General features: G+C 34.6%; 1 protein-coding gene across 1 annotated transcript in view; it reads right to left on the bottom strand.

The window, feature by feature from the left end:
• LOC150078125 (uncharacterized) overlaps positions 1 to 27,853 on the bottom strand; it is a 281,371-nt gene that overhangs the window by 156,134 nt on the left and 97,384 nt on the right. The window contains exons 6-8 of the mRNA XM_090384470.1: positions 24,559 to 24,702; positions 9,777 to 9,923; positions 2,632 to 2,703 (exon numbers count right to left, since the gene is read on the bottom strand). Of these exons, the coding sequence (XP_090240596.1) occupies positions 2,632 to 2,703; positions 9,777 to 9,923; positions 24,559 to 24,702 (363 nt within the window). The remainder of the gene's footprint in view (positions 1 to 2,631; positions 2,704 to 9,776; positions 9,924 to 24,558; positions 24,703 to 27,853) is intronic.

The raw sequence follows: 27,853 nt of genomic DNA, 5'->3' as shown, positions 1-27,853 counted from the left end.
TCAAAGGAGGCATTCTGTTGGTCATCAGTATTAACTTTGTTCATAAAAACAGCAATGCTCTCAACAAATTTGTTTTAAATCTAGGTGCCACAGCCAAGTTAGTCACCAGCTGGCAAATGTGAGGAAGAATACTAAAAATCTTCTGGAACAGTCATTATGATATATACTTAAATCATGAGGTATTCCTACCCGAGATGAACCAGTATTTACCATACTTGTGAGCATTAAATTTATATAATGCCAACTTTTTAAAGAGGCTGATATTTATCAGCATCATACAGGTGACCCCCGCTTAACGCTGATCATTCGTTCCGGAAAAACAGAGCGCTAAGTGAATCCGCGCTAAGCGAGCGCCGCTTTCCCATAAGATAACATATGTATTTGTGAGCTGCGGTCGGTGCAATAGGATATTTCCTAATCAATAATAAACGGTAATGAAAAGATGCACAAATGTCGGTCAAAATATTTAATATTCAAATATTTGCACATATAAAATATTCTGCATTACATACGTATAATTATGTGGTAACTACTTGCGTCTCAAAAGTAAACAAAATTCCAATTAAAATAATGAATTTAATTGATTTAATTTAATGGATGAATTTAATCATGAAAAATGTGTGGATTTTGAGTTGAACTTTGGCCCTCTTCCAAATAAACTAAAAGGGGTATTAATTTTAAATGGCCCGCAGCGTTACCACCCAGCAATAAAGTCAACCGATCCTTCGCCGCTTTGAAACTTGGCATGTTTTTTGTTCTTTCAATATGAAACTTCTTTTAGGCATTCGTTTCCACAAAAGTCCTGCTTCATCTATGTTAAAAACTTGTTGAGAAGTATAACACATAATACTCCTCTTCAATAATTTTAACAAGTTCTTTTTTGAAAGTTTCGGCTCCTTAATCTGCACTAGCGGCTTCTCCCGGGATTTTAAATCTATTCTACCAGTTTTAAATGGTTCCACATTTTTTTTTTTTTAGGCGAGTTTTCTTCAGATCATCGTATTGGCTAATCTCTCTCTCTCTCTCTCTCTCTCTCTCTCTCTCTCTTTTTAATATTTAACTTAACTGAATTCTGCATTGGAATATTATCTTCAAAAAAATTAGTCTTTCCATTTCAATCCTAATAGCCGGTCTAGTCCTAGTTGCTTGCAGTGGAACAGCTATCTTTCCCGCTGCTAAAATTAATTCTTTATTTTTTCATAATTGTTCTTACAGTTAAATTTGTGAGTCCTAAATTATGGCACACATCCGCTTGTCATTGACCGGAATCGATTCGCTTCAAAACGTCTAATTTAATTTTCAAATTCAGTCTTTTTCTTACATTTATAGTCTTCGTACTGCGCCCAGACGTTGTTGCATTTTCATTCCTGTCGGTCATTATTAGCTCTTCGAAAATATAACTGCGTTGGTTGAATTAATTATGATACAATGTTCAAGTAAACTGTCCATTACGCACGATGTCTAATACTGTACTGAGTGATGACTAACTAGACTTCGGATATAACCCAAATATTATGCATATAACGCAAATATTACAAGCAATACATTTGATCATTTTTTAAAATGTTGATCTCGGAACTACGTAACAAGTCACTGTACTTAAATTAGCGTGAGAGAAAATTTCACTGAGCGTGGGAAAATTGCTCAAGTCAGCGTGGGAAACGTTTTAATGCTGTTTTGCTATTCATTTTCAAGCTATCGACTCCATCAAATGAAACGATTTCGTTAAATATGTCAAAAATGTAATCTGTAAAAGAGCGTTATAGTGATCTGTGACAGCGTTATAGTCAGATACGGGTTATAATATAAGAACAGCGTTATAGCGAATCAGCGTAAAGCGAACCGCGTTATAACGGGGGCCTGCTGTACTATGATACTGAACAATCCACTGATAATCAAACTGTGATAATTAAAAGCTTTTAAATTTCTTTACAGCATACTGAAAAAGCACAAAATATTGCAAATAACTAAGTCACTCCGATTGTTATGACCCTTCAATTTATAACCTTGCACACATGAAAATAAACAGTATATTTTCACAAATGAATAATCTTCCAACATTTATTTTTCCCTAATCAATTAAATGAGCAAAAAAGTTTGATGTATCAATTTTGAATTTCTCTACAGGTAACTTTAATTTTCACTCTTTCCTAACAAAAGTTGGATATAACTAGTTGAGCTATTATTCTTTATCATGTCCCTTTGGCTAATAAGATTCATTCTGTAAGTTATAATACAAAAGATGGATTTATAATACAAAAGTTCAACTTTTGTATTATAAATCCATCATATTGTACCTTTGTTGAGAGTCATGTCAATACTTGTAAGATACAGACCACAGTGATCATAAAACAAATAGAAATTCAGAGCTGCTAGACTGGCTTAAATATTAGTTGAAAGACAAGTCAGATTTCTTTAAAATATTGTGCTATAAGCAGTGCTCAACAAAAATAGTCACCATGGTGACCGTTTGTTAAGCCTTGCTTCTTATAGCACAATATTTTAAAAAGTTATAATTTTCGAAATTTATTTAAAAACTCATAGCAGGCTTTTTAAAATTATGTGCAATCTTACAGAAACAGGTACTAAACCATTTGATTAGGACTAACAGGGAAAATAAAATATACTTACAATCGTTGAAGATTTTTTAACCCATACAGCCAACCTTTGGTAACATTTGTGATATTGTTATAATCTAACTGCCTGCAAGAAGGTAAAAAAAGAAAAGAAAAGAAAAGAAAAAATTATTGGCGATAACTAAGAAATAATAATAGAACAGCGAAGAAAAATAAGTTAATTTTAATGAATGCATAGAAGATCTTCCTACCTTCAATGGAAATCAATTTAAATATAACAAGGGTATACCAAAATAAATTTGCTTAGATAAATCCCTTACAGCTATTTAACATGTTTTTACACTGTTTACTTTTAAACATGTTCTTTTGCACTGGTAGTTCAATGTCATTTTCTGTGAATAAGGTACTTCAGGCCTTTAAGTTTCTGTCACTTGAAGACCTAAATCAATTCCCAATTTGGCAGGTCTCAAAGAAAACATCCAAACAGTCAATAAATGCTATATTTCATGAAGTTAATAAAACTGAATGTGCAGGAGCTGATTTCTTATGGGAAGAGTCTATGTGTACATTTATGATATTGTTATAATCTAAACCTTAAAAAAAATCTTCGAGAAGAACAAAAATCAAGTGGCAGAAGAAGACAATGATAGTGTTCAAAAGGTGTTGTTCTTGAGAGAAATTTCATAATCAAATTTCTTTCTGGGGGCTTTAAACCTAATTTCTTGTGCATGGAAATGTTCTCGGAACGTGACTCAAGTTTTCAGGCAATACAGTGCCACTGAAAAGGCTGTTATGAATGAAATAAACTACAATAATTTCAATCTTAATGAAAAGCATAAAAGGACAAAATAGTCTGCAATTTGTGCCTTTTTCAAAATACAAAATTCTTCTTCATTGACGGAGGATGGATAGTTTCAACTTGTGCCACTGCTATTGATGGATCCTGTTGGCTCTCTCCACTACTAATTCCTAATAATAAATGCATACTGTTTTAACATAGAAACACGGTTGCTTCATATATCCAAGTATTCCAGTAATGAAATGTTTTTATCATTAGATAAATCAGTAAATACAGTCAAACCTGGTTATAATGGGCATCAAGGAACCGATAAAATTTCTTCGTTATAACCATTACTCGCTATATCAGTGATAGTGGAGGTGGGGAAACCCCTGGGGCTGTTAAACAATGAACACTTTATGTCAGTGATGAGTTAAATCTACCTCCTATTTTTTTAAATTCTCAATAACTTGATAAAAAAGATAGATTAAAAAAACAAAAGAAATATAAGAGAGAAAAAAATAGTATAAGTATATACCTACATATTATTTGTATTAATATGCTTGTATAAACTACAATACACTTAATATTATACACAATTTATTTGTTTGTAATTTTAAAACCATACACTTAATACTAAACGCAATTTATTTCTCTGTAATTAAAAACAATACTATTTAATAATAAACATGTCTTTATTTATGAATCTTAAAATTGATGTTTGTTTTAAAGATTTCAATTTGATATTTCTTAAGTTTCACCTTAAAACACTCAATGCTTTAAAAGTCTCATTACTTGCCTCAGTTCCTTTAAAAAAATTTACTAATGTGTCCATTGCACCTTGAGCTTGTGAGATTGTTGGCACTGATTTTAATTCACTTTCAGTTGTCATCACAATCATCGTCTTTGTTGAGCACAACATCTACAATGCCACTCTCTGTAGGAAGACCACTAGTTAATAAGCTGTCATCGACTCGTACAAATTCATCAATGTTATCTTTTGTATTAAAACCTTCAACGTTGTTAAGTAGCAACCATTTGGATAATGGTAAGTTGTTTTCTTCGTTTCCATCTTCTTCATCTACAATTGAAATTACATTTGAATTTAATTTCGATTTCTTGAAGCAATTCGATATGGTTGTTGAAGTAACATTGCTCCATGCATCATTCAATAAATTTATAGCATCCAATATTGATATTTAGACTCTGTGAGTTTCTGTTCTCTTTGACTGATCAGGTGTAGAACTAGAAATCTTTTATAAAATCCTTTCAAACCGAATCTGGGAATGTGCAGGACAGTTATCAATTAACAATAAAATATTTTTCTTCTTTTTGAATAGCTCCTTATTCCAATAATTTACGTATTGCTGAAAACTATCCAAAGTCATCCAAGCTTTCTTGTTTGCAGCGTAATCCACAAAAAGTTTCCTTGCGTTTTTGAAACACTGAGGTTTTAACGATTTTCAGATAAAACAGTTTTTTTCTTTTATCAGTCCCTGTCATATTTGAGCATATCAGCACCGTCAAGTGAGTCTTTGATTTTTTTTTTTCCACCAACACATTTTTCCCCTTTGAATTTAAATGTACTGTCAGATGTCAAATTATAAAAAAGTCCTGTTTCGTCGGCATTCTAGATGTCTTTGTCATTGAAATCTTTACTGATTTCTGCTCAAACACAGTCAATCCATTCATTTGCCAATTAGTGGAGAATCTTGATCTGCAGATCAAGATTCTCCACTAATTTTTGCATAAACGATGTTATGTCGGTTTTTAAATCAATCCAGCCAACCGTTGTTACACACAAAATCGTCGCGTCCAAATTGTTTAGCAAATTTTTCTGCTTGAGTCTTCAAGTTCGGACCGTCTATTGAAAATCCAGGACTTCTTTGTGTGGTGACCCACTGAAGCAATGCTTCGTCAATGTTTATAACCACGCACTTTCTATTTTTTTTTTTGGGTTATGTTCTTTTCCAGTTCCGATATATAAACATCTTTATTTTTCTACAATGTCGATACACTTGAGGAGGACAAAGAAAACTTTTTACACACTTCAGCATTTTCTGCACCATGTTTAACTTGCGAATAATTTTGACTTTTTCACAAATCGAGAGACACTTTTGTTAGCAGATATGTTTCCGAAGGAAGGGTTCGTTTCTAACTGATTTTACTTTAAAATGATAAAGTGATCTGCATACAAAGTTCTTAGAAGCCCGGAAATGCATACAACGTTCTTAGAAGTTCCGAAATGCATACAATATTCTTAGAAGTTACAAAATGCATACAAAGTTCTTAGAAGTCCCGTTTCCAAAATTCTTAGTCCTGAATTTTGTCCCGAAATAAATTTATGGTTCAGTGAATACAAGACAATCTGTAAATAGGGTAATGCGACAAGCAGAATGCTAATGCACTATTGTATAGTCCCCTGTCCCCGGAAGGACAAGGTCATAAACCGGCCGCTAATCCGACACAGATGGTCATAAAGCTAAGTCGCCCTTTTCATTTTCGTCTATTCCAAGAAATGGTTCAGTGAATACAAGACAATCTGTAAATAGGGTAATGCGACAAGCAGAATGCTAATGCACTATTGTATAGTCCCCTGTCACCGGAAGGACAAGGTCATAAACCGGCCGCTAATCCGACACAGATGGTCATAAAGCTAAGTCGCCCTTTTCATTTTCGTCTATTCCAAGAATCGGGTTTTTTCAACCAACCGAGCAATTAAGAATGTTTGCATGGTTACCAAAATTTGTTCAGTATATCCATGTAGTACGCTTGTCATAACAGTGAGCAATTGTATGGGAATACACAAATTAAAATCATTAATGGCTTTTTGCTCGTTACAGCCATGATCTCATTATTTCCGTGCTCGTTATAACCAAGTTTGATTGTACTTCTAACACACATATAAGAAACTTACCTCCTAATCATATGGCTTAATGTATTAGAAAGTTTAAATAAAAAAAATATAAATAAAATAACATAATTAAAATAACTTTAAAAGAGCTTAGAAGAAATTTAAAACTCTGAATCCCCTGGAAACAGTGCATTTTCTTTCCGAAAATCCAACGATATAAAAATTAAAAAATATAATGTATAACAGAATCCAATGATACTATAAACTTCTTAAATCTCAATACTTTTAAATATAATTTCAGCTTAAAACTCTCTCTCTCTCTCTCTCTCTCTCTCTCTCTCTCTCTCTCTCTCTCTCTCTCTCTCTCTCTCTCTCTCTCTCTCTCTCTCTCACACACACACACACACACACACACACACACACTTCTTTTATACACATCATCCTTACAGTGTCAAAAAATCTGTTTACAAAACTGTTTTTACTGTTTTAATGAAAATGATTTAAAAGCAGAATTACGAATTACATCATTTTATCAATATAGTAACCCCCTTTATTTTACAGAATAATAGGGGAAAAGAGTGTTCAGAGCTAAGAAGCTGAAATTGGAATAGTGATGTATCTTTATTATCTTCTTAAAAAGTCCTTAAGCTTGGCCAGCTTAGCCTTGCTTTTTACAATATCTGACAGTTTTCTTTTTTCTTTTTAATTTTTTAAATGCCACATTCCTCACAGATGCAGAAACAGACTCAAGAGTCTGTTTCTAACACTTTTCTAACAGCTTTAATTTCTACACAAATCAGATACTTTATATTTTCACCAGTTTTCTTAGGAGCCATGACGATATACTGTAAGTGAGTTTTATAATAAATAAGAAGGGCAAAGATGAGCACTTAAAGATATGATAGTGAGCATATCCATAAACAGACTGGGACACTTGCTATTGACTGCCATGACTCATAAGTTCTTAGTTTACCCTTTCATGCTCACTTTTAAAATACATTCTGGTGCCAGTCAAATTTTTTTCATCCAATAAAACCAAAGTCCATTAAATGAAGGTCTGTAAAATCAGGGGTCTGCTGCACCTTCTTTTGTACAGATGATTCATAGCAACCTATCGGAGTTAAAATATATAATTATATATACATTTTTATACATACAGTAGGACTCGGATAAGAAATTCCCACATAAGAAGTTTTCCCCTGTAATAGGTTTGGTTTCTTAATTCCCAATTTCAACTCTATATATTGTAATATATTATTTTCCCGCGCAAAAAGTTTCCCGGGTAAAAACTTTTCCCGCATAAAATGTTCATTATAAAAAATACAGCGTATTATTATATAATATCGGTGTAAATACACCATAGTTTACCCATAAATTTAACTACATAAGTAGTGTAACGTTTGATTATATCTCATATTGTGGCTACCTTCACAACAAGATACCAGGTATTGCACTACTTAGAATAAATAATGCTTCTCTAGTAGAGGAGGCTACTGTTATTTATTCTCAGTGAGCACCACCACCCAGACGCATTTCGGAGCTTACTGGCTGACTCATCGGTGGGTGGGCAGGTACCCTGATAATGCACACATGCCATCACGGTTGCGAAGTTAATTCCACAATATGAGAGATGTCAAATGGTGAAGATAATGATAATATTTTGAAGACTAAATGCCCGCCCACTGATGAGTGAGTCAACAAGCTCCGAAACACGGGTGGTGGTGCCCACTGATAATAAATAAATAACAGTAGTCTCCTCTACTAGAGAAGTGTTATTTATTCAAAGTAGTGCAATACCTGGTATCTTGTTGTGAAGGTAGCCACAATATGAGATATAATCAAATGATGCCGTTACACTACTTATGTAGTTAAATTTATGGATAAACTTTGATGTATTTACACCGACATTATATAGTTAATTTCAACCCATAACACATTATGCCTTGTGCATTTAGTCTTCAAAACAGTGTATTATTATAATGATGATTTCCCACTTAAAACATTTTTTAAATATAGAAATTCTTTATTTTTATATTAAAAATATATAAAACAATATAAACATTTTGTTAACCAAAATTAGTGCCAAGCATCATTTTAATTCATAGTAAATTAAAATAGTAGTAGGTGAAGTGACATCGTTTTTGCTACATCTCATATTATGAATGCCTTCACAACGAGTTGCCCTGATATTGCGCTACCTCAAATAAGCAACACTTCGACAGTGGATTCTTGAATAAGCAACTCTTCACCAACTGGGCAGTGGTGGTGGTATCCACCGAGAATCCACTGAAGTAATTCAATATCAGGGCAACCCGTTGTGAAGGCATTCCCAATATGAGATATAACAGAAATGCTGCCATTTCACCTACTTCAGTCAGTGATTTACTACAAACTAAAATGATGCTTGGCACTAACTCTTCAATTAGTGAATTTTCCATAGTTTGAGGCTTTCGGCATTAAAACCTTTTTAGTATAAACATTTTGATATAACAGAAGTGATATATTGCAACTGTTTTCATCGATATTCATAATTGGATTGGTTGCCCATGTAATCAAAAAATATACAGTAGAACCAACAGAAGCACAGTGAAGCATTTAAGTTCTGATTTTTGTGAAACAGTTCTGAATTACTTAGTGGATTGTTGCTCTGTCTTATTGTAACTGTGACCTTTTAAGGTACGTTGAAACTCCGAAGCAGCTCATTCTTCCAACTTGGTAATGAGTTTAATGAATAGAATGTTAGACAATTAGAAATCCTTGGTTTAAAAATGTTTCCCACAGGCAGAGATAGATATTTATAAATTCAGAAATAGTACTTAAATTATCTTTAACTTTTGTATATGTATCTTTTCATTTGTATTTGTGTAGTTAATATTTCCTACCTTAGGTCATTTTCCCTTCTAAGAAGTTCTAAACCTCCAGTCCCTTAGAAAACTTCTTATCCAGGTTCTACTGTATATATATTACTATAAATCTATTATATTATATTATATATCACTATATTTATAATATATACAGGGTGGCCACTGAAAGACTGAAGGGCTTGAAAAAGTCATAGCTTGTTCATTTTTAATCTTTTTTATTTTCTTTTTTTACAGGTTATAGAGCATCCCTTGGAGATTAAAATGGCTACGTATGATGTCCAACAATGAGTAAAACTCGTTAGGTTTTTCTATTCCAGTGAAAGATCAATTATTGAAACTCAGAGAAAATACCGGCAACATTTTAAAGTCCTCCTAGCGATAACATGATTCGGAACCTAATCACCCGGTTTGAAAGAACTGGATCAGTCGGCGATCTTCCGGGAAGAGGTCCTAAGCGCACTGTGCGCACTGACGCAGCGGTGGAAGCTGTACAGCAGAGCGTCCTTGAGGATCCATCTACCTCTACCAATCATCGCTCTGCTCAACTAGGCATCGCCAGAACATCGCTTCAGAAGATTCTGAAAGGGTGGTCGGTCTTTCAGTGGCCACCCTATATATAATCACATGTATTATTTCTTTGAGTACCATTTTAATTCAATATTCCTTTCACAATCATATCTCACATTGCTTGTGATATTACTTACAGTTTTTTTAAACTATGGTGAGGCCCCCAAAATGATCCATCTGACAGCTGACTTATGCCATTATGACGAAGTTTCAATACTACTAATGACTCAAGCCCTTGAAAGCCTAAACCATCAATCTGACGGAGATGATTGGAATTCATTTCCCTGTCAGGAAAGAAAAAAAATCTTATTTTACACAATTAAAATAATTAAGTAAATTTTATTATTCCATAACACGGTATATAGCATGTGTTTTAAAAAAAAATAATCACTTAAGTCACAGAAGTTTAAATCACCTCCTCTTACTTATACAGTGGTACCTTGGATTACGAGTAACTTGGTATGCGAGTGTTTTGCAAGACGAGCAAAAATTTTTAATAAATTTTAACTTGATAAACGAGCGAGGTCTTGCAATACGAGTACAGTCAGTCCTCGTATAACAAGTGTTTACACTACACGAATTTGATCATACACGATTTATAAATACGGGAACGATATCTTATATAACACAAACCGAATTGGCTTATGCACGATTCGCCTTTGTGTTTACAAGAAATGGCAATCGAACGCAGAATCACCCCAACCGAATGCAACCCGATCGGAATGAAGAGAAGATTTTGAAAGTGTATTTATGGTTTTTTATATCAGTGAAGGGGAAACACATTTCACCATAATAACGTAAAAACCAACAATTCCAGCTAGTATAATCGCAAATGCAATTAGATTGAATTTACTACCAGTTTATAACAGATTCCACTAGCAGGAACGCAACTGGAAATTGTTTTTATTGTTTTATGGTAGTAACCCCTAGAAATGTGCTTTAGTAAAATGTGAGGTGTTAATAGTGTATCTCTGCCTTTACGGTGTTGTTTATTCAGTTGCTACACGTGCACAGCTTTGTTTATGTGTATCAAGCGTGCCTCCTCATTTTGTAATAGTGCGAGCGATGAATCTGATTTCCGTGAAATCCTCAAAGGGAGGCAAAAGCAAGTGTCATTGGAAAGATTCCTTGTTAAAGTCGCACAAAAAGAAAACGTCAACAGATAGCAGTGATTCCGATAGAGAAAGTGAAAGTCGTCCTACCCAATAATTAATAAATTCGATTGCTTTATGTATATTAAATTTAAACATTAAAAATATAAAAAGGTATGTATTTTGTATTAATCATTTTTACAGTATATGAATATTTTTGAGTTTTGGAACAAATCATCTGGGTTTCCATTATTTCTTATGGGGAAATTTGCTTTGATATACGAGTGCTTTGGATTACAAGCACATTTCCGGAACGAATTATGCTCGCAAACCAAGGTACCACTGTATTATGGAAAATGTGCATAGTTTGAAATTAGGTAAAAAATAAATATAGCAAACAATAGTCAATGAGTATCTTTTTGGCAAGGGAGATGCAGAATTTAAAGTGAAATGTCTGTTACTTCTGAAACTGATGAAAATGCATAAATATTTAGATATAAGACATCAACTACAAAGCTCATTTTTTAGTAGATATTCTCTGTATAAATATTTTTCTCCGCCTACTAAATATCTAATATTCGGATTTTTCTGAATATTTAATAAAATAAAAACAGCTTTACTGGTTAATTCATTACTGCTTTTAAATAAGATTCCATCATTCATTATTTCATCCAACTGTTTCATTTTTTTTTTTTTTTTTTTTTTTCAGATCTAGATTCATAATTTAATAAAGCACTTGCTTTATAAAATTATAAACGTGAACTCCTAACTTGTTGTTAGGAATTCACGTTTATAAGTAAGGATTGTAATGTAATGGGTAAATGTACGTTGGTGTATAAAGAAACGAAATTGAAGGAAGCTAGGATGTCTTCTCCAAAAATTAAGCTGTTTATATATTCAAAAGCTTGATTGGTGTTGCCAACTCTAAATTTTGAAAATCTCATAAGGGGTGATATAATTTTAATCAAAAAGGTGAATAGGTTGGCAAAAGCGGATTTGCAGAAAGAAACTATTGGCCATAGGGGGTGGCCAGGTTTGTGTAATTTAGTAATGCCGAACATGTGTGGAAGGACGTTACTGCATAGGCCAATTTGTTGTAGTGTGTGCAGGTTGATTTCTTTATCAGATCTTAATCTTCTCAAAATACCATCAAGTTTGTTCTTTAATCTGGAGAGGTTATATGTATTGTCAACTTTGTAGGTATCTTTGTCAGAGAGGATTTGTTGCATTTTATTGATATAAGCCTTTTATCTAAAATTGTGATAGTATCTCCTTTGTCGGCTTTTTGTACGATAATGTTTGGCTTTTTACGTAATTTATATATATTTGATAACTGTTGTTTGGTCATATTGGGTTGTGGTACCAGTCATGAATTAATAATAAGGTTGGTTTCATGCATAATCCACCATTTCAATTAATATTTTATAAATGACAATCAGGGACGAGGTAGTGCACTTCTTCCTTGAGCAAATTTTAATTACAGGTTTTTAACAATTCTGTCTTTATTTATTTTAACTATTTTAAACTTCATTTCCACTTCAATACCATGTAACTAAGCAGATCAATTGAGGTGAGTACTGTCAATTAAGCTCTTATTGCTATTATTAAGTCGATTACATCAATTTTCATTAGGAAAACTGTCAAATAACAGTGATTCAGAGATCAATTTCTCCTAGTGAATCAGGTTTTAGGCCAATAGATATTTGATAATACTGATCAAAAACAATAACAGACAATTTCAGTGCAAAAAGAGAATTTTGTATTGTATTATTAGTGGTAGTGCAAATGACGCAAGAAAGCAAACTAACACATCATCAAAAAACTTCCCATATCACCTGTCCATCCTCTCTAACAGTTTGTCTAGTTCTTCCTTGAATTTATTCAAACCACCTCTATAACACCAGTTGGGAGTTCGTTCCAACAATAAACCACCATCTGGATCAAGGAAAATTTCCATACATCTGACCTGCAACCATCCTTCTCAGTTTGAATTTATGCTCTCTTGTGTGTAGTCCAAGTCATCACCTATACTTAATATCATTAATAACTACATATACAGAGTGTATCATAACATGTGGGACCCACTTCAGGGATAGATTCAGGACCAAAAAAAAAAAAGAAAAGTTCATGAAAACATATATCTGATTTCGCCTTGTTTCCGAGTTACAGCCATTTTTGTGTTCCAGCAACTATCTGCTCACATTTACAGGAAATGCTCAAAATGACCAATATGTGCTTGAACACAAACCAGAGAATGTCTCATCATAGACTCCTCACCTGCTCAAAAGTTCGAGGTGTCTGTAAGATTTTCTGGCAGCCTTGTTCCACACATTTCAATCGGTGTGGAATAAACAATGGGCTTTCAGATGGTCCCACAAGTAAAAATCGAATGGATTTCAATGTCCAGGGAGAGTGCAGGCCAGTCAGTGGGTCCCCTGTACAACCTATCCATTTATTAGGGAATCACCATCCAAAAAAGTTTCTAGAAACATGGCTAAAATGAGGTGGGGCACCATCATGCATAAACCACATGCAAGAATGACATCAAGTGTAACTAACTTCTTCCAACAACTCATTTAAATGTTCTCTTAAAAAATTGCAGTAGGATGCTCCTGTTAATCTCCCAGGCCCAATTAAATTGTCGCCAATTATTCCTGCCCATACATTCATGCAGAATTGTTGCTGGTATCTTGATGGCATGAGGATTTTCTTCAGCCCACTGGTCAGCATTGTGAAATTTGACCACACCATACCCAGTAAATCCAGCTTCATCAGTAAACAATATGGATAGGAAATGCTAATCATGAGTACACATCTGCACAAACTGAGAATAAAAAGCTTCTGGTGGTAGAAAGTCAGCTTTGGTAAGTCCTTTTTTTTTTTTTTGGTAGTTGTTGGCGCATAGGCTTCTGTGGCCATAATGCACCTCCCAAGGTTTTTGCAGTACTTTGATCCAAGCCCGAGGCAGGATTCGAACCTGCAACCTTTGGGTTGCCAGGCAGGTACTTTACCCACCTGGCTAGCCCAGTCGGCTTGGTAAGTCCTTTTACTCTCTGAAGATGATATGGATGTTATGAATTTGACAGGACCAAAGCTGTTGGTGCTGTCAAATTCTTCACACAATCATATGCCCCACATTCTCTGCAGTTGCTATCCTTTGGGTGCTGTCACCATTTTCTTCAACTGATTGAGGATCCATTCTTCCAAATCAACAGTTCTGGTGCTGATGTGTCTACCACCATCTGAAATGTGTTTTCTAAATGAACCAGTTTCTGCAAAGCATTCATGTATTCTTTGAAAGGTCTTATTAGCCACATGATGATTAAGGAAAGTTTTCTGCATATAGACATTTTGCCTCAGCTGCATATAGACATTTTGTCTTAGCTGCATTGCATCTAGCAAGTCCATACATGAGATGCATGTCTGCTATATCTTTTGATTTGAATAAGCCTCCATTATCCCAGCAAATGCACAGTATCAAAATGTTAATAACAAGCTCCAAATAATAGTAATGCCCTTGCCAGGAGAACTAACTGAAATCATCCAAAGAACACTAGGGGATCTTGTTTGCATAACTATAGCAAACAAGAATAAATTAGACCTTCTATGCGATATCGAGCAATGTTTGTGAACAGTTGAATGGAGACAGCTATGCTAACTCAGTTTGTGGAAAGAATTGCTGGAACACAAAAATGGCTGTAACTCAGAAACAAGGCAAAATCAAACCTATACTTACCTGAACTTTTTTTTATTGTGTTTAGGTCCTACATCTATCCCTGAAGTGGGTCCCACATGTTACGATACACCCTGTATAACAATATTACATTTTGTTCTGTTAAAAGGTGATAATTATTCTATGATATCATTGTCCTTGACCCATGGCAGGCAGACATACCCAGCTCCTATTCCACATATTCTTATTAAATAATATATTCCTGTTTCTTTGACAGTTGAAGTAACCAGAATCACAAGCTGTTGTGGAACTAGTTGTCTTCTTTCCCTGGTTTTCCGGTTCTCCCTTCTTTCAGCCAGTTGAGAATATGCCAGCACTGAGTTGGATACCTCTCAGTGCCTGATGAATCCCTTGATTTGATTGAGTATTTTTTCCAGGGCATTAACTTTTTCTTCAGGCATCTTGTCCAACAAATGCTGAGTTTACATTTCATTTTCTCATTCTCAATGCACTTAGGATACAAAACAAATCACCTATAACAGTATTGTGAATCTTCTAGACATTGTTTCAATTACATTCCACAGTTGGCACAACAAACAAAAACTATGGCTTAGTTTTCTTATCTTTGTTCCAGAGTTATGAGTGTGCAACAGATTATCTACAAATGATGAGGATATGCTATGCCAATTCCAACTTCAGTATTGTAACCTATCAGTAAATTTGATGCTCATCCTCACTACATTCCCATTGTATATATATGCACATATTTTTTTCTATTAGTTTTTGCCTTAGTAGTGTTTTTTTTTTTTTCCTTAACTTACTGTAAATAAAATGTTTTTAACCATCTATATAAAACTTCTAGTACTGTTGCTGTTAAGGACGTTACAATAATTTATTTTTGCTGCAATAAAGAAATTAATAATAATAGTAATCCTAATGTTCACCCAAATTAAAAGTCTGTATAATACTTTAGTTTGCTCAATTCAGCAGAGCTAGGAATATTTGCAAGATTTTGTGTGGATTCTTGATGGGTTGCACGAGCAGTAAGCTCTGTGACTGAATTAAAATGGTGCTTGGCTATTTAACAAAAATTTTTGAAAATTCTTGTTATTTTTTTACTAACCCAACAAACATTTTTAAATATGAGATTTACCATCTTCTTTAACTGTACTCAAACCAATGAAATACCTGACCACAAGTAAATGGAGAAATATCTCAAACTCCACTGTTGATGGAATTTTTCATGTCAGCCACTTTAACTAACTGAATTTTTTTTTTTATGAGCAGTCATATGCAGAGGCTTTGTTTCTATTGATGATGTTTTGAGGTTGTATACAGATTAAATTTGAGGTAACAATCTTGGGTGAAGAAATAAGAAATACAGTGCCTTCTGCATAACTTCCCAACAATGATGTTTCATAATAAGATACAGTTCTGCTGATATATATATAACCAAGGAATAAAAAAAAGGCATTTACCCAAGCATTAATATCACAGTATATTCTCAAATGTATAATGTATCAATCCAATCATCTTATAGGAATCAGTAATTTGATCAAGGAAGACCTTAGGTCTCAATCTGAGATAAATAAAACTTTTAAACAACAGCATTCAATTGTTCCTGAAAAACTGACTACCAAAACTTGGTAAATTCCTGTAAAAAATTTATGTTTATATTTTATTATGAAATAGAATACACTGTACATAAATTTTCAAGGACACACTATACATATTACAAAAATTTCTGTTCACTTCTAATCATCATCATAATCCATTTTCAATCCACTGCAGGATGAAGGTCTCTCCAGCAACTTTCCAGTTCCTTCTGTTTTGTGCAATGGTCATCCATTTACTATCTATTTACTATTACAAAAGTAAACCATTTACTTTTAAGGGCACAAAAGGTGATATAGTTGTACACATTGGCACTAATGATATCAAGAGTAGGAGACCAGAAGAATTACTTAACAAATACAGGTCACTGTTGAAAAAAAGCCGTGAATTAGGGTTGAATTTGAAAGTGTCTGCAATTCTGCCCAGACACGATAGGAGGGAGTATATGATGAGAGCCTTGTCGATCAATTCGGCCCTGGAAAGATTGTGCAAGGCTCAAGGGGTAGAATTTTTTTAAGCCTAGACTGTACTTGTTAACAGGAGAGACTGCTTCTATAGGGATGGGATACACTTAAATAGAAAGGGTGCAACAATATTTGCTGATGCTATCGAGACAGTGTTAGATGGATCGGAAAACTGCTAGCTTGGGGGAAGACAAAGACTAATAGATTAACAGTAGCCACTGGCAGAGGTGAAAGAGATTCTTGCACTGCTTCTATTGGAATGAGCAGAAGCCTGAAAAACAAGATGCAGGATATTTCAGAGACTGCTGGGAGTCATTGCGGTACAAGTAAACACATGGGTTGTGTTAGGGTAGCTAAGAGTAGAAACAGGTGCATGTACACTTGCGTGTACACCAATGCTAGGAGTTTAGTAAATAAATTTGATGAATTTCAGGTATTGCTCAAAACATCAAAGGCAGATATTGTTGGGATTTCAGAGACGTGGTGTCACACAGATATAAGGAAGGCAGAACTGGAATTTGGGGAGTACAACGTCTACAGAAAGGATAGACAAGATAGGAAGGGAGGAGGGGTTATGCTATTAGTTAAGAAACATAAAATCCAAGGAAGTGAAGCCAGTCAACATCGCTGTACGGTGCAGTGTCGAGTCAGTTTGGTGTGACATAAGCATTGGGAGATCAAAATTGAGAGTAGGAGTGTGCTATAGGCCTAATGACTCTGATGAGTATAATAAGAAACTGTACAGGGAAATAGAGTGGGCCAGTAAATCAGAGAGTCTTATAATGGGGGATTTTAATTTCCCAGATATTGACTGGAATTTGGGGGCTGGTCACTCACACACTGGCAAGGCTTTTGTGGATTTATTGGATGATTGTTTTCTACATCAGCATGTTCGGGTGTGGCCTGACCATTGCCTTGTACAAGGGAATAATCACCTCCTTATCCCTGCTAGAAAAATTCCTATATATCATTGACAATACACCATGAGCTACTCTTGCAGCCCGTCTGCACTGCTCAGAGAACTTCATATCTGCCTGCACAACCACCCCCAGGTCCCTTTCATTCTCTAGCACTGTCAGTGTAGTACCACAGAGTTGATACGTTGCTCTGGGGTTGCTGTTTCCTATGTGTAGTACTTTACATTTGTCAATGTTAAACTTCATTTGCCACCTCTCAGCCCATCTGCTCAACCTTTCCAGATCCTGTTGCAGCAGCATAGTGTCAGTAGTGTTCTTGACAACCCTGCCAACCTTCGTATCGTCTGCAAACTTGGACATTAAGCTTCATATACCATCATCAATATCATTCATAAATACAGAAAACAACAATGGACCCAACACCGAACCCTGAGGGACTCCACTAATAACATTAGTCCACGATGAGCAGTGTCCATTGATTACCACTCTCTGTCTTCTCCCCCTCAACCACCCCTTTATCCATAGCAGCAATTTGCCTCCAATGACACATTGCTCCAATTTGTGCAGCAGTCTTCCATGTGCAACAGTATCAAAAGCCTTTCTAAGATCCAAGTATATAATATCAAAGTTATTCCCTGCATCCAATTCTTTTGTGACTACATCATAGTATCCAATCAAATTGGTCAGGCAAGACTTCCCCTTAACAAAACCATGCTGTGTCTGAGCTATAACTGAAGTCTTGTCTAGATAACCCTGCAGTGCTTCTTTAACCAGTGCCTCCATTAATTTTCCTGGAACAGAAGTTCAACTCAGAGGTCTATAATTACTTGTGTCAGCCTTTGATCCTCCTTTGTGAATTGGGGTGACATTTGCACATCTCCAGTCTGTGGGTACCTCCCCTGAGTCCAAGGAAGCTCTCATAATTATGGCTAAGGGTTTGCTTACTTCCTTTGCTGCCTCCTTTAATATACCTGGATAGATCTCATCCACCCCAGGTGCCTTTCTTGTGTTTATCTTCAACAATTTCTCCTCCACTTTACTCTCAGTTATTACAAGATTATCTATCTTACTGCCAGAGTTGAATACACCTCTGGAATTCCCCTCGCTGAATAACTCCTCATGTGTGAATGTCGATGCAAAATATTCATTTAGTTTGTTAGCTACCTGAGCAGGATCATCAACAGTTGACCCATCGATATCAAGTGGACCAATCTGATTCATCCCCTTCCTTCTAGAGTTTAAATAAGTAAAGAACTCTTTGCTGTTTTTCTTTGCATCCCTTGCCAAAGATTTCTCGTAATCTGCCTTCGCCTGCCTAACCTCCTTTGTTACTTGGTTACAGATAAACTTGTATCTATCATAGTCTTCTGTGTCACGTGTTAATTTGTATGTATCCCATGCATTTTTCTTCTCTGCCATATGTCTCTTTAGTTCATTTGACCTCCATTTAGGCCTAAACCTTGAACAATATTTCTTAGTTGGTATGTAAAGCCTAGTAGCTTCCAAGATAAGTTCTTTGAATGCTTCTCATTTTGAATTTGCTGTTGGTAACATCATCAGTTGGTCCCACTGTATAGAATTTAAATACTGTCTCAGTCCATCGTAGTCGCCTTTACGAAAGCAATAACCCTTCCCTTTACCTGTAATGGTAGTTACCTCTTTGAGTAAATCCCACTTCAGCACACTGTGATCACTGCCACCTAGTGGTTCATTTATCTGCTGATTCTTAATGCATGAAGAATTACTACTGATAATCAAATCAAGAGTATTACTCCCTCTAAATAGCCTAAATAAGTTTAAGGCTCAGCCGGACAGGTATTTCGAACGAACAGAGGGGTGAAGTGGAAGTGGGTTTTTTTTTTTTTTTTGGCTGATGCTGCATTAGCTTGCTTTCTTGCATCAAATGCCTTTACAAATGCTAATGCTATCCACAAACTCATGAATTTCATCTGTCCATCTCCGTCATTGTCTTCCAGGTTTTCTTCTAGCTCCTCTTGGATACCATTCTGTTATTTTCTCAGTCCATCTGTCATCATGTCTTCAAGCTATCTGTCCTGCCCAAGACCATTTTAGATCTTTAGTTTTGATAAGATCACTTCAAATACTGCCTCTTAATGTTCTGTAATATGAGATTGATAGCAACTTGATAAATTAAGGTTTAGTCTGCAAGAAATGGAATTCAATTAGAAATGCTATCTCTACAAGATGTTCTCCAATATACTGAATCTCTTTATACCAATCACTAGCTATTCCCCTTCTAAACTTCCTCAATGAATGTTCCCCATAAGTTCATCTCTTTCATCAGAATAAAGAATGCTGCACACTGCAAATTTATTCTGAACCTTTAAACTTTTTCTAATAAGAAATCAAACAACACTGCACTGCATCTAAATTTTAAAGGTGAAAAATGATCAGGTTTATTGAAACAAGATGGAAAGAAAACTTTATAAAAAACATTCACACAAAAAAATGATTCAGTTTATTGAAAAAATAAGCTGGAAAGAAAACTTTACAGAAAATATTCCAGTAACACAATCACTTAGAGACCAATTCTGATGATGTTTCAAAATCCTTGTATATATCATTTTCAAGTCTAAAGTATGGAAGTGATTGCTTGTTATTAGTATCCATGTGGTATCATTGAACATGCCAGTTCTGTGATACAGCAGAAAATCAGGTAAAAATAACAATTAATAACTTTAATATCAGGTAAAAAATAACAATAAAAAGAGCCAAACTTCATATAAAAATAAAAGACTGGTCAACTACTCAAATCAAGGATCTGAAGTAGTTAGAATATGCGTAATAGCAACATGATACACTTTGTCAAGAATGAATACATTTGCTGACATATTTTACTATAAAAAAAAATTAAAAAAATAGTAATAAAGGCATGTGATGCAAGAAAGCAAGCGTATGAGCTTATGTGCATCAGCCAAAAAAAAAAAAAAAAAAAAATTCACACAAACTATTCCGTCTAAAAGTTTGTCCAGTTCCTCCTTGAATTTATTTAAGCTATCAACTTTCACAATGACAGAGGGAAGTTTGTTCCAGGAATTAACCACCTGCTGGCTAAAGGCAAATTTCTGCATATCTATTCTACTGGCTGCCTTTCCTCGATTCGAATTTATGTCCCCTTAGGTTCATAATCTGAGCAAGCGGAAGAATCCTATCAGAATTGATCCTGCGCAAACCATTCAAAGCCTTATACACCTCAATCAGATCACCGTGCAGGTGCCTAGTCTCCAGCCACTGCAATTTGTAGACCTTATACCTCTCTTGGTAAGAGGACCCTTTCGTTTCCCCCTCACCAATCTTGGTACCTTCTCTGTACCCGCTCAAGCAAATCTACATCCTTCCTAAAATGAGGCCTCCAGACTTGTACATAGTACTCAAGGCATGGCCTGGCCATTGCCTTATACAAAGGGATAATTCACCTCCTTTTCCCTACTAGCAAAATTCCTGTACATCATTGACAAAACCCCATGACCTGCTCTGGCAGCCTGTCTGCATTGCTCAGAAAACTTCATATCTGACTGCACAATTACTCCAAGGCCTTTTTCATTTTCTACCACCCTAAGTATAGTACCACACAGTTGGTACGTTACTCTGGGATTACTTCTACCCATATGCAGTACTTTGCATTTGTCAAAGTTAAACTTCAGTTGCCATTTCTCAGCCCATCTGCCCAAATTTTCTAGAACCTGTTGCAGTAGAACACTATCATTACTGTCATTAACAATCCTGCCAACTTTTGTATCATCTGCAAACTTCAACACTAAGCCTGATATACCTTCATCAATATCATTGATAAATATACAAAACAACAGTGGGCCCAACACCAAACCTGTGGGACTCCATTAATAACATTAGTCCATGAAGAGCAGCATTCATTGATTACCACTCTCTGTCTTCTCCCACTCAACCACCCTTTTATCCATTGTAGTAACTTATCCTTAATACCATTCTGCTCCAATTTGTACAGTAGTCTTCCATGTGCAACAGTGTCAAAAGCTTTCGTGAAATTCAATTGTATGATAGCAAAACTACTTTTTTCATCCAGTTCCTTTGTAACCACATCAAAGTATCCAATCAAATTTGTCAGACAAGGCTTTCCCTTAACAAACCCATGCTGTGTCTGAATTATTACTGCAGTCTTGTCTAGATGATCCTGCATTGCATCTTTAACCAGTGACTCCATTATTTTACCCGGAACAGAAGTTAAATTAACTGGTCTGTAATTGCTCGTGTCACCCTTCGATCCCCCTTTGTGAATTGGGGATACATTTGCTTAACTGTAATCTGTGGGGACTTCCCACAAGTCCAAGGATGCTCTCATAATTATAGCTAAGGGTTTGCTTACTTCCTGCCCCCTCCTCTGGATAGATCCCATCCACCCCAGGTGCCTTCCTTATGTTTAACTTCAACAATTTGTCCTCCACTTTTCTCTCAGTTATTACAAAATCATTAAGCACCTTGTTACAGTTTGATAAACTTCTGGCATTTTCCTCCCTTAATAACTCCATGCTGTGTCTGAATTATTACTGCAGTCTTGTCTAGATGATCCTGCATTGCATCTTTAACCAGTGACTCCATTATTTTACCCGGAACAGAAGTTAAATTAACTGGTCTGTAATTGCTCGTGTCACCCTTCGATCCCCCTTTGTGAATTGGGGATACATTTGCTTAACTGCAATCTGTGGGGACTTCCCACAAGTCCAAGGATGCTCTCATAATTATAGCTAAGGGTTTGCTTACTTCCTGCCCCCTCCTCTGGATAGATCCCATCCACCCCAGGTGCCTTCCTTATGTTTAACTTCAACAATTTGTCCTCCACTTTTCTCTCAGTTATTACAAAATCATTAAGCACCTTGTTACAGTTTGATAAACTTCTGGCATTTTCCTCCCTTAATAACTCCATGCTGTGTCTGAATTATTACTGCAGTCTTGTCTAGATGATCCTGCATTGCATCTTTAACCAGTGACTCCATTATTTTACCCGGAACAGAAGTTAAATTAACTGGTCTGTAATTGCTCGTGTCACCCTTCGATCCCCCTTTGTGAATTGGGGATACATTTGCTTAACTGCAATCTGTGGGGACTTCCCACAAGTCCAAGGATGCTCTCATAATTATAGCTAAGGGTTTGCTTACTTCCTGGCCCCTCCTTTAATATAACTGGATAGATCCCATCCACCCCAGGTGCCTTCCTTATGTTTAACTTCAACAATTTGTCCTCCACTTTTCTCTCAGTTATTACAAAATCATTAAGCACCTTGTTACAGTTTGATAAACTTCTGGCATTTTCCTCCCTTAATAACTCCTAATGTGTGAATGTAGATGCAAAATACTCATTCAGTTTGTGAGCTATCTGTGCAGGATCATCAACAGTTGAACCATCGATATCAAGTTGATATCGAATCAATCTGATTCATCCCCTTCCTTTTAGAGATTATATAATTAAAGAAGTCCTTGCTGTTTTTCTTAGCATTCTTTGCCAAGGATTTCTCGTAATCTGCCTTCGCTTGCCTAATCTCCTTTGTGACTTGATTACCGACTATCTTATATCTGCCATAGGTTTCTGTGTCACCTGATAATTTATATGCATCCCATGCATTTTTCTTCTCTGCCACGAGTCTCATTAGTTCATTTGACAACATTGAAGCCTAAACCTTGAACAATATTTCTTAATCGGTACGAAAAGCCTGGTAGCTTCCAGGATTAATTCCATGAATGCTTCCCACTTAGAATTTGCTGTTGGTAACATCATCAGTTGGTCCTACTGTACAGAATTAAAAACAGTCTGAGACCACTGTAGTCACCTTTACTGAAGCAAAAACCCTTCCCTTTAACCTCTGATGGTAATTATATCTTTAAGTAAATCCCACATCAGTACATTGTGATCACTGTCACCTAGTGGTTCCTTTATCTGAAAATTCTTAATACACTAGATCAAATTGAACTCTAGATCAAACCAAGGTCTGAATTACTGAAGGAACTGACACCTGACATGCTCTATATACTCCTGCTACTGGTGAGTAATCCATTTTCCATCATTTCTTATGTTCCTTTGCTTAACAAAAGTGTTATATCTTTTGCTCTAGCAAAAAGAGATAAGCTAATAAAATTTTTATTTCTAATGAAAATAAGTTTTAAAAGAAGACAACCATCTTTCTTGGTAGCATAATATTTTGTGAAGCTAACATATGCTACTGACTGCAGTTTGCTGTGACTACATTATGCTATCTTTCTACCAGTCAATAGTCATCTCTTTGCAGCTCTCCAGAAATCTCCCTGCATGTGTGTACATATACTATATACAGAGTGTTTCAATTCAAAGGCTCTGGGGTCTAGCTCACTTATTTTTTGAATATGACAGGAAAATTTGACTAAGTATTACCAATTTCAAGATTTTTTGAATTAAAATTTTGCTTTCGAACTACTTTTTTTCTCAACGAGAAAATTTCTTGGTGTTGGCAGACCCTTGAAAAAGTCATTAGGATTGTAGGTTATATAATAATATGCATTTCATATATAGTTTTTCTCATTATTTAGACATTATACTATACTGTATATTTTATATCTATTTTACCCCACAGTTTTGTTTGAGTACCTCTATACAATTTGTGTTTACCTCCTTCAAAAGATATCCCTGTCCTTTACTTATTCTCATCCATATATTATTTCTGATTGTTTTACTTATTCTAATACAAACAGTCTTATATATTACACACAGAGAAGGATAGTCTGTAGAATAACTATCACCAGATGCAGTACACTGTTATGGAAGATTCTACAGGAAACGTGAAGAACCACAATACAATGAATCCAGATCATTATTTGGACTTGAAGAGATCCAACGCACAATTAGATAAATGTCAATATTCCAATGATCTGCAAATGTAAAAACTAATATGTATATATTATTGGTGGCAATATTTTTAATAAAAATACTTAGTAATGTTCTGATTTTTTTTAATGGTGAAATGTCTTAGTTTACATTCTAAAACAGCCAAGGTTCGGTAATTCTATCCAATAAACCTAAGAATTTATAATTCTATAAAAAGCCACATTATTATACCTATTGAAAAATTATTCTATCACTTTTATTCTTTAAAGAGCAAAATTTTAAAATGCTGAAACAAAAACAGTCTGACTTACAAGTGTTTTAAGCCTTTCAGGAGATGAAATAAGCCATTTGGTATTTTAGTTATTCTATTCTTATTTAGTTTAAGTGTCTGAAGAGAGGCAAGTCCATCAAATAATCCTCTTTCAAGGTTAACCAAATGATTACTGCTCAAAGATCTGAAAATAAGGGTCAATATATAAACAAAATAAAATGAAACAGATATATAAATAGAGTGAGTGTTTCTAAAATTATACCTACAAAATTATATGAGCAGTTCTACATGCCAAAACAAGTAAAAGAGTTCATATAGACATGCAGCTGATTCTGAACAGGTAGGAAGTTATGGTTGTGGAATTTTGAAAAATGGGTGTGGAGCTTTGAATGGTATAATAAAAATTATACAATAAAAAAAAATAAATAAGAATAATCAGGGACACATTTAGTATAAATAAACATTTTGCTAGGTGCATGTCTACTTTTTCTTATTTATTATAGGAATAGTTCTACATGCCAAGATAAGAGAATTACCTGTTCCTATGGGATTCTTCTTCTTGCTCAGATTACACACTTGAGGGAGCATAAATTCAAATTGAGGAAAGACAGTTTCAGAACAGGTGTGCGGAAATTTGCCTTTAGCCAACAGGTGGTTGTTTGCTGGAACAAACTTTCATCCATCGTGGAAGTTGATAGCTTAAATAAATTCAAGGAACTGGACAAACTTCTTGAATGAATGGGTGAAATGGGAAGGTTTTTTTTTTTTTTTTTTTTGACTGATGTAAGCTTGTTTTTTGACTGATGTAAGTATAAGCTTGCTTTCTTGCATCATATGCCTCTACTAATGCTAATGCTATATCACAAGAATTACTCCTGACCCATTCAGAATCAGATGCATAAAAACATGTATCTGATTCTGAATGGGCAAGGAGTTATGGTTTGAATTTTTAAAAATGGGTACAGAGTTTTGAACGGTAAAAAATTATAAAAAATAATATAACAAAAAATAAATAAGAATAAGGAGTGACACACTTAGTATGAATAAAGATTTTACTAGTTATGTGTCTGCTTTTGCTTAATTTTTATTTATTTATAATTTTTGACCATTCAAAATTCCATAGCCTCTTTACGGCACACTACCATATATGCATAATGTGCCTATCGTCTTCATCATGTCCACTTGCCAATCCATACATAATATAGCTTTACTCCTAATGGATGAATTTTCATAAAATTTTATATTTGGCTCTTGCAGAAAAATTTGTCAAGTCAACCCAAATTTCATTAAAATTGGGCAATAGAAATCCAGGAATTATTATTTCTTTGTCCATTCATTTGCATGAAATAACTCCAAAGGTTTTCATGATATTTCATATTTGACTTGTTTCAAATGATTTATTGAGCCTTCCCAAATTTCATTAAAATCGAATCAACAGAAATTTCTGGCAATTATTATTTCTATTTTTCATACATATCACACTGAAGCACTGGATGTAATGTTTATTGCCATGCACTGATTGGGGAATGAATAGGAATGTTGGTGATGTGCAGAAATGAAATTATATTTTGGTTCATACATAAAAGTTGTTTTTCTGGTTTATATATATATATATATATATATATATATATAAAAATCATGAAATATTACTATTTGCTAATATACATGAAATATAATGCTATGTGTACATTAACTAATTTTTAAAATTCATACAATCATATTTTGACATATAGAACTAATAATAATATAATTTTGTGTATTATTTGTGTAAAATTATGACAAGTAGAACAGCAGAATAAGCAGACATTTACCTGTTCCTATTGTTCTGGATTTATTGATAATAATGTACAGTACAAGTAACATTATTCAGATACTTAGTAATAATTAAAATAAAAATGTAAAATTTTTATTTTAATTATTACTAAGTAAATTTTTATGTAAAATTTTTTTACATAAATAAAGCATTTCTAATTAAAGTAAGCTTTTTCATAATGATTGCCTTTCATAATTTACTATTATATACAACACTAGAAGCAGAAATGACATGACTAATCTGTTTAACACACACTCAAAACCAGTTGCTCCTACTCAAACAGTGTAGACTTTTCTACAGAGTGACAGAAGGGGGATAGAAGGGTTGTTGTTGTTGTTGTTGTTGTTATTTGGTTTTTAGGAGCATTAGCAACTAAGGCCATATTGCTCCGGGATATGCAGTGGTCATTCCCTGACCTTTCCGCATCCTCCGTATTTGGTGGTGACGGGCTCGAACCCTGGTCTAATCAAGAAGCGTGTACTACGCACTGCTGCTCCTTCCCACCTGGCTACGGACGCGCGATAGAAGGGAGATAGATAATAACTAATAAAATATGCATAATAAATAATAAATAATTACAAAACTGATAGCATAATTATAAAATTGATAAAATAATTACAAAATTGACAAAATAAGGATGTTGCCACAGAACTTAAAAACCAGTCTCTCATCACACATCAACAATGAGGATTGCAAGCATAACAGCAACATGTGTCTTCATTTCTGATGCAAGACAAAGGGGTAAAAAGCATAAACATAAATAAAAATGAGAAAAAATTTTGTTACCAAAATAAATGAAAATAAAAATAAAAATCTGTAAACAAAATAAAAATTACAAGGATTAAAAGGTTTTAGAAAATGGCTTGTGAACTTTACAACTGACACTATGAAGATGAGATATTAAAACTAGAATTTATAAAAGAAATCCTGGCCGTTGACACCTGATGAGAGGCCAGTTTTGTAAGTTGTGTGGCAACATCCTTATTTTGTCAATTTCATAATTATTTTATCAATGTTGTAATTATTTATTTCTTATTATGCATATTTTATTTGTTACCTTCTATCTCCCTTCTATCACTCTATCTCCCTCACTTTCTTCCCCCCCCCAACTTTATTGTACATGCTCTGCTTAGGTTTAGCATTTGCTGCCTTTGACTGCACTAGACTACTTCCCCATTTTTCTATCTTCTTATTTCCACTTTCTTGTTATTTTATTCAACATATACATGTATACAGTGCAACCTTGATATAACATGGGTTTCAGGCAACAACTTTAATACCCACATTATAAGCAAAGTGCATTATAGCTAAAAAAATTTACCATTCCCCCGCCCAGATTTTTTTACATAAATACACTTTACATAGTAAATAAATACTTTATTTATTAATGTTTTATGTGTATACAGATAAAACAAAGTATTAAAGGTTATATCATTCCCTTTACACTCTATTAATACACAATGCTACTATGGACTTACATTTTATCCATCCATCCTGAAATAGTCATGTAATTTGTTTTGCC

Source organism: Mastigoproctus giganteus, chromosome 11 (assembly GCF_048544385.1).
Source record: "Mastigoproctus giganteus isolate SK-2022 chromosome 11, ASM4854438v1, whole genome shotgun sequence".
Lineage (NCBI taxonomy): Eukaryota > Metazoa > Arthropoda > Arachnida > Uropygi > Thelyphonidae > Mastigoproctus > Mastigoproctus giganteus.
Note: the sequence above shows the minus strand (reverse complement) of the source record. Positions and strands in the feature narration are given on the sequence as shown.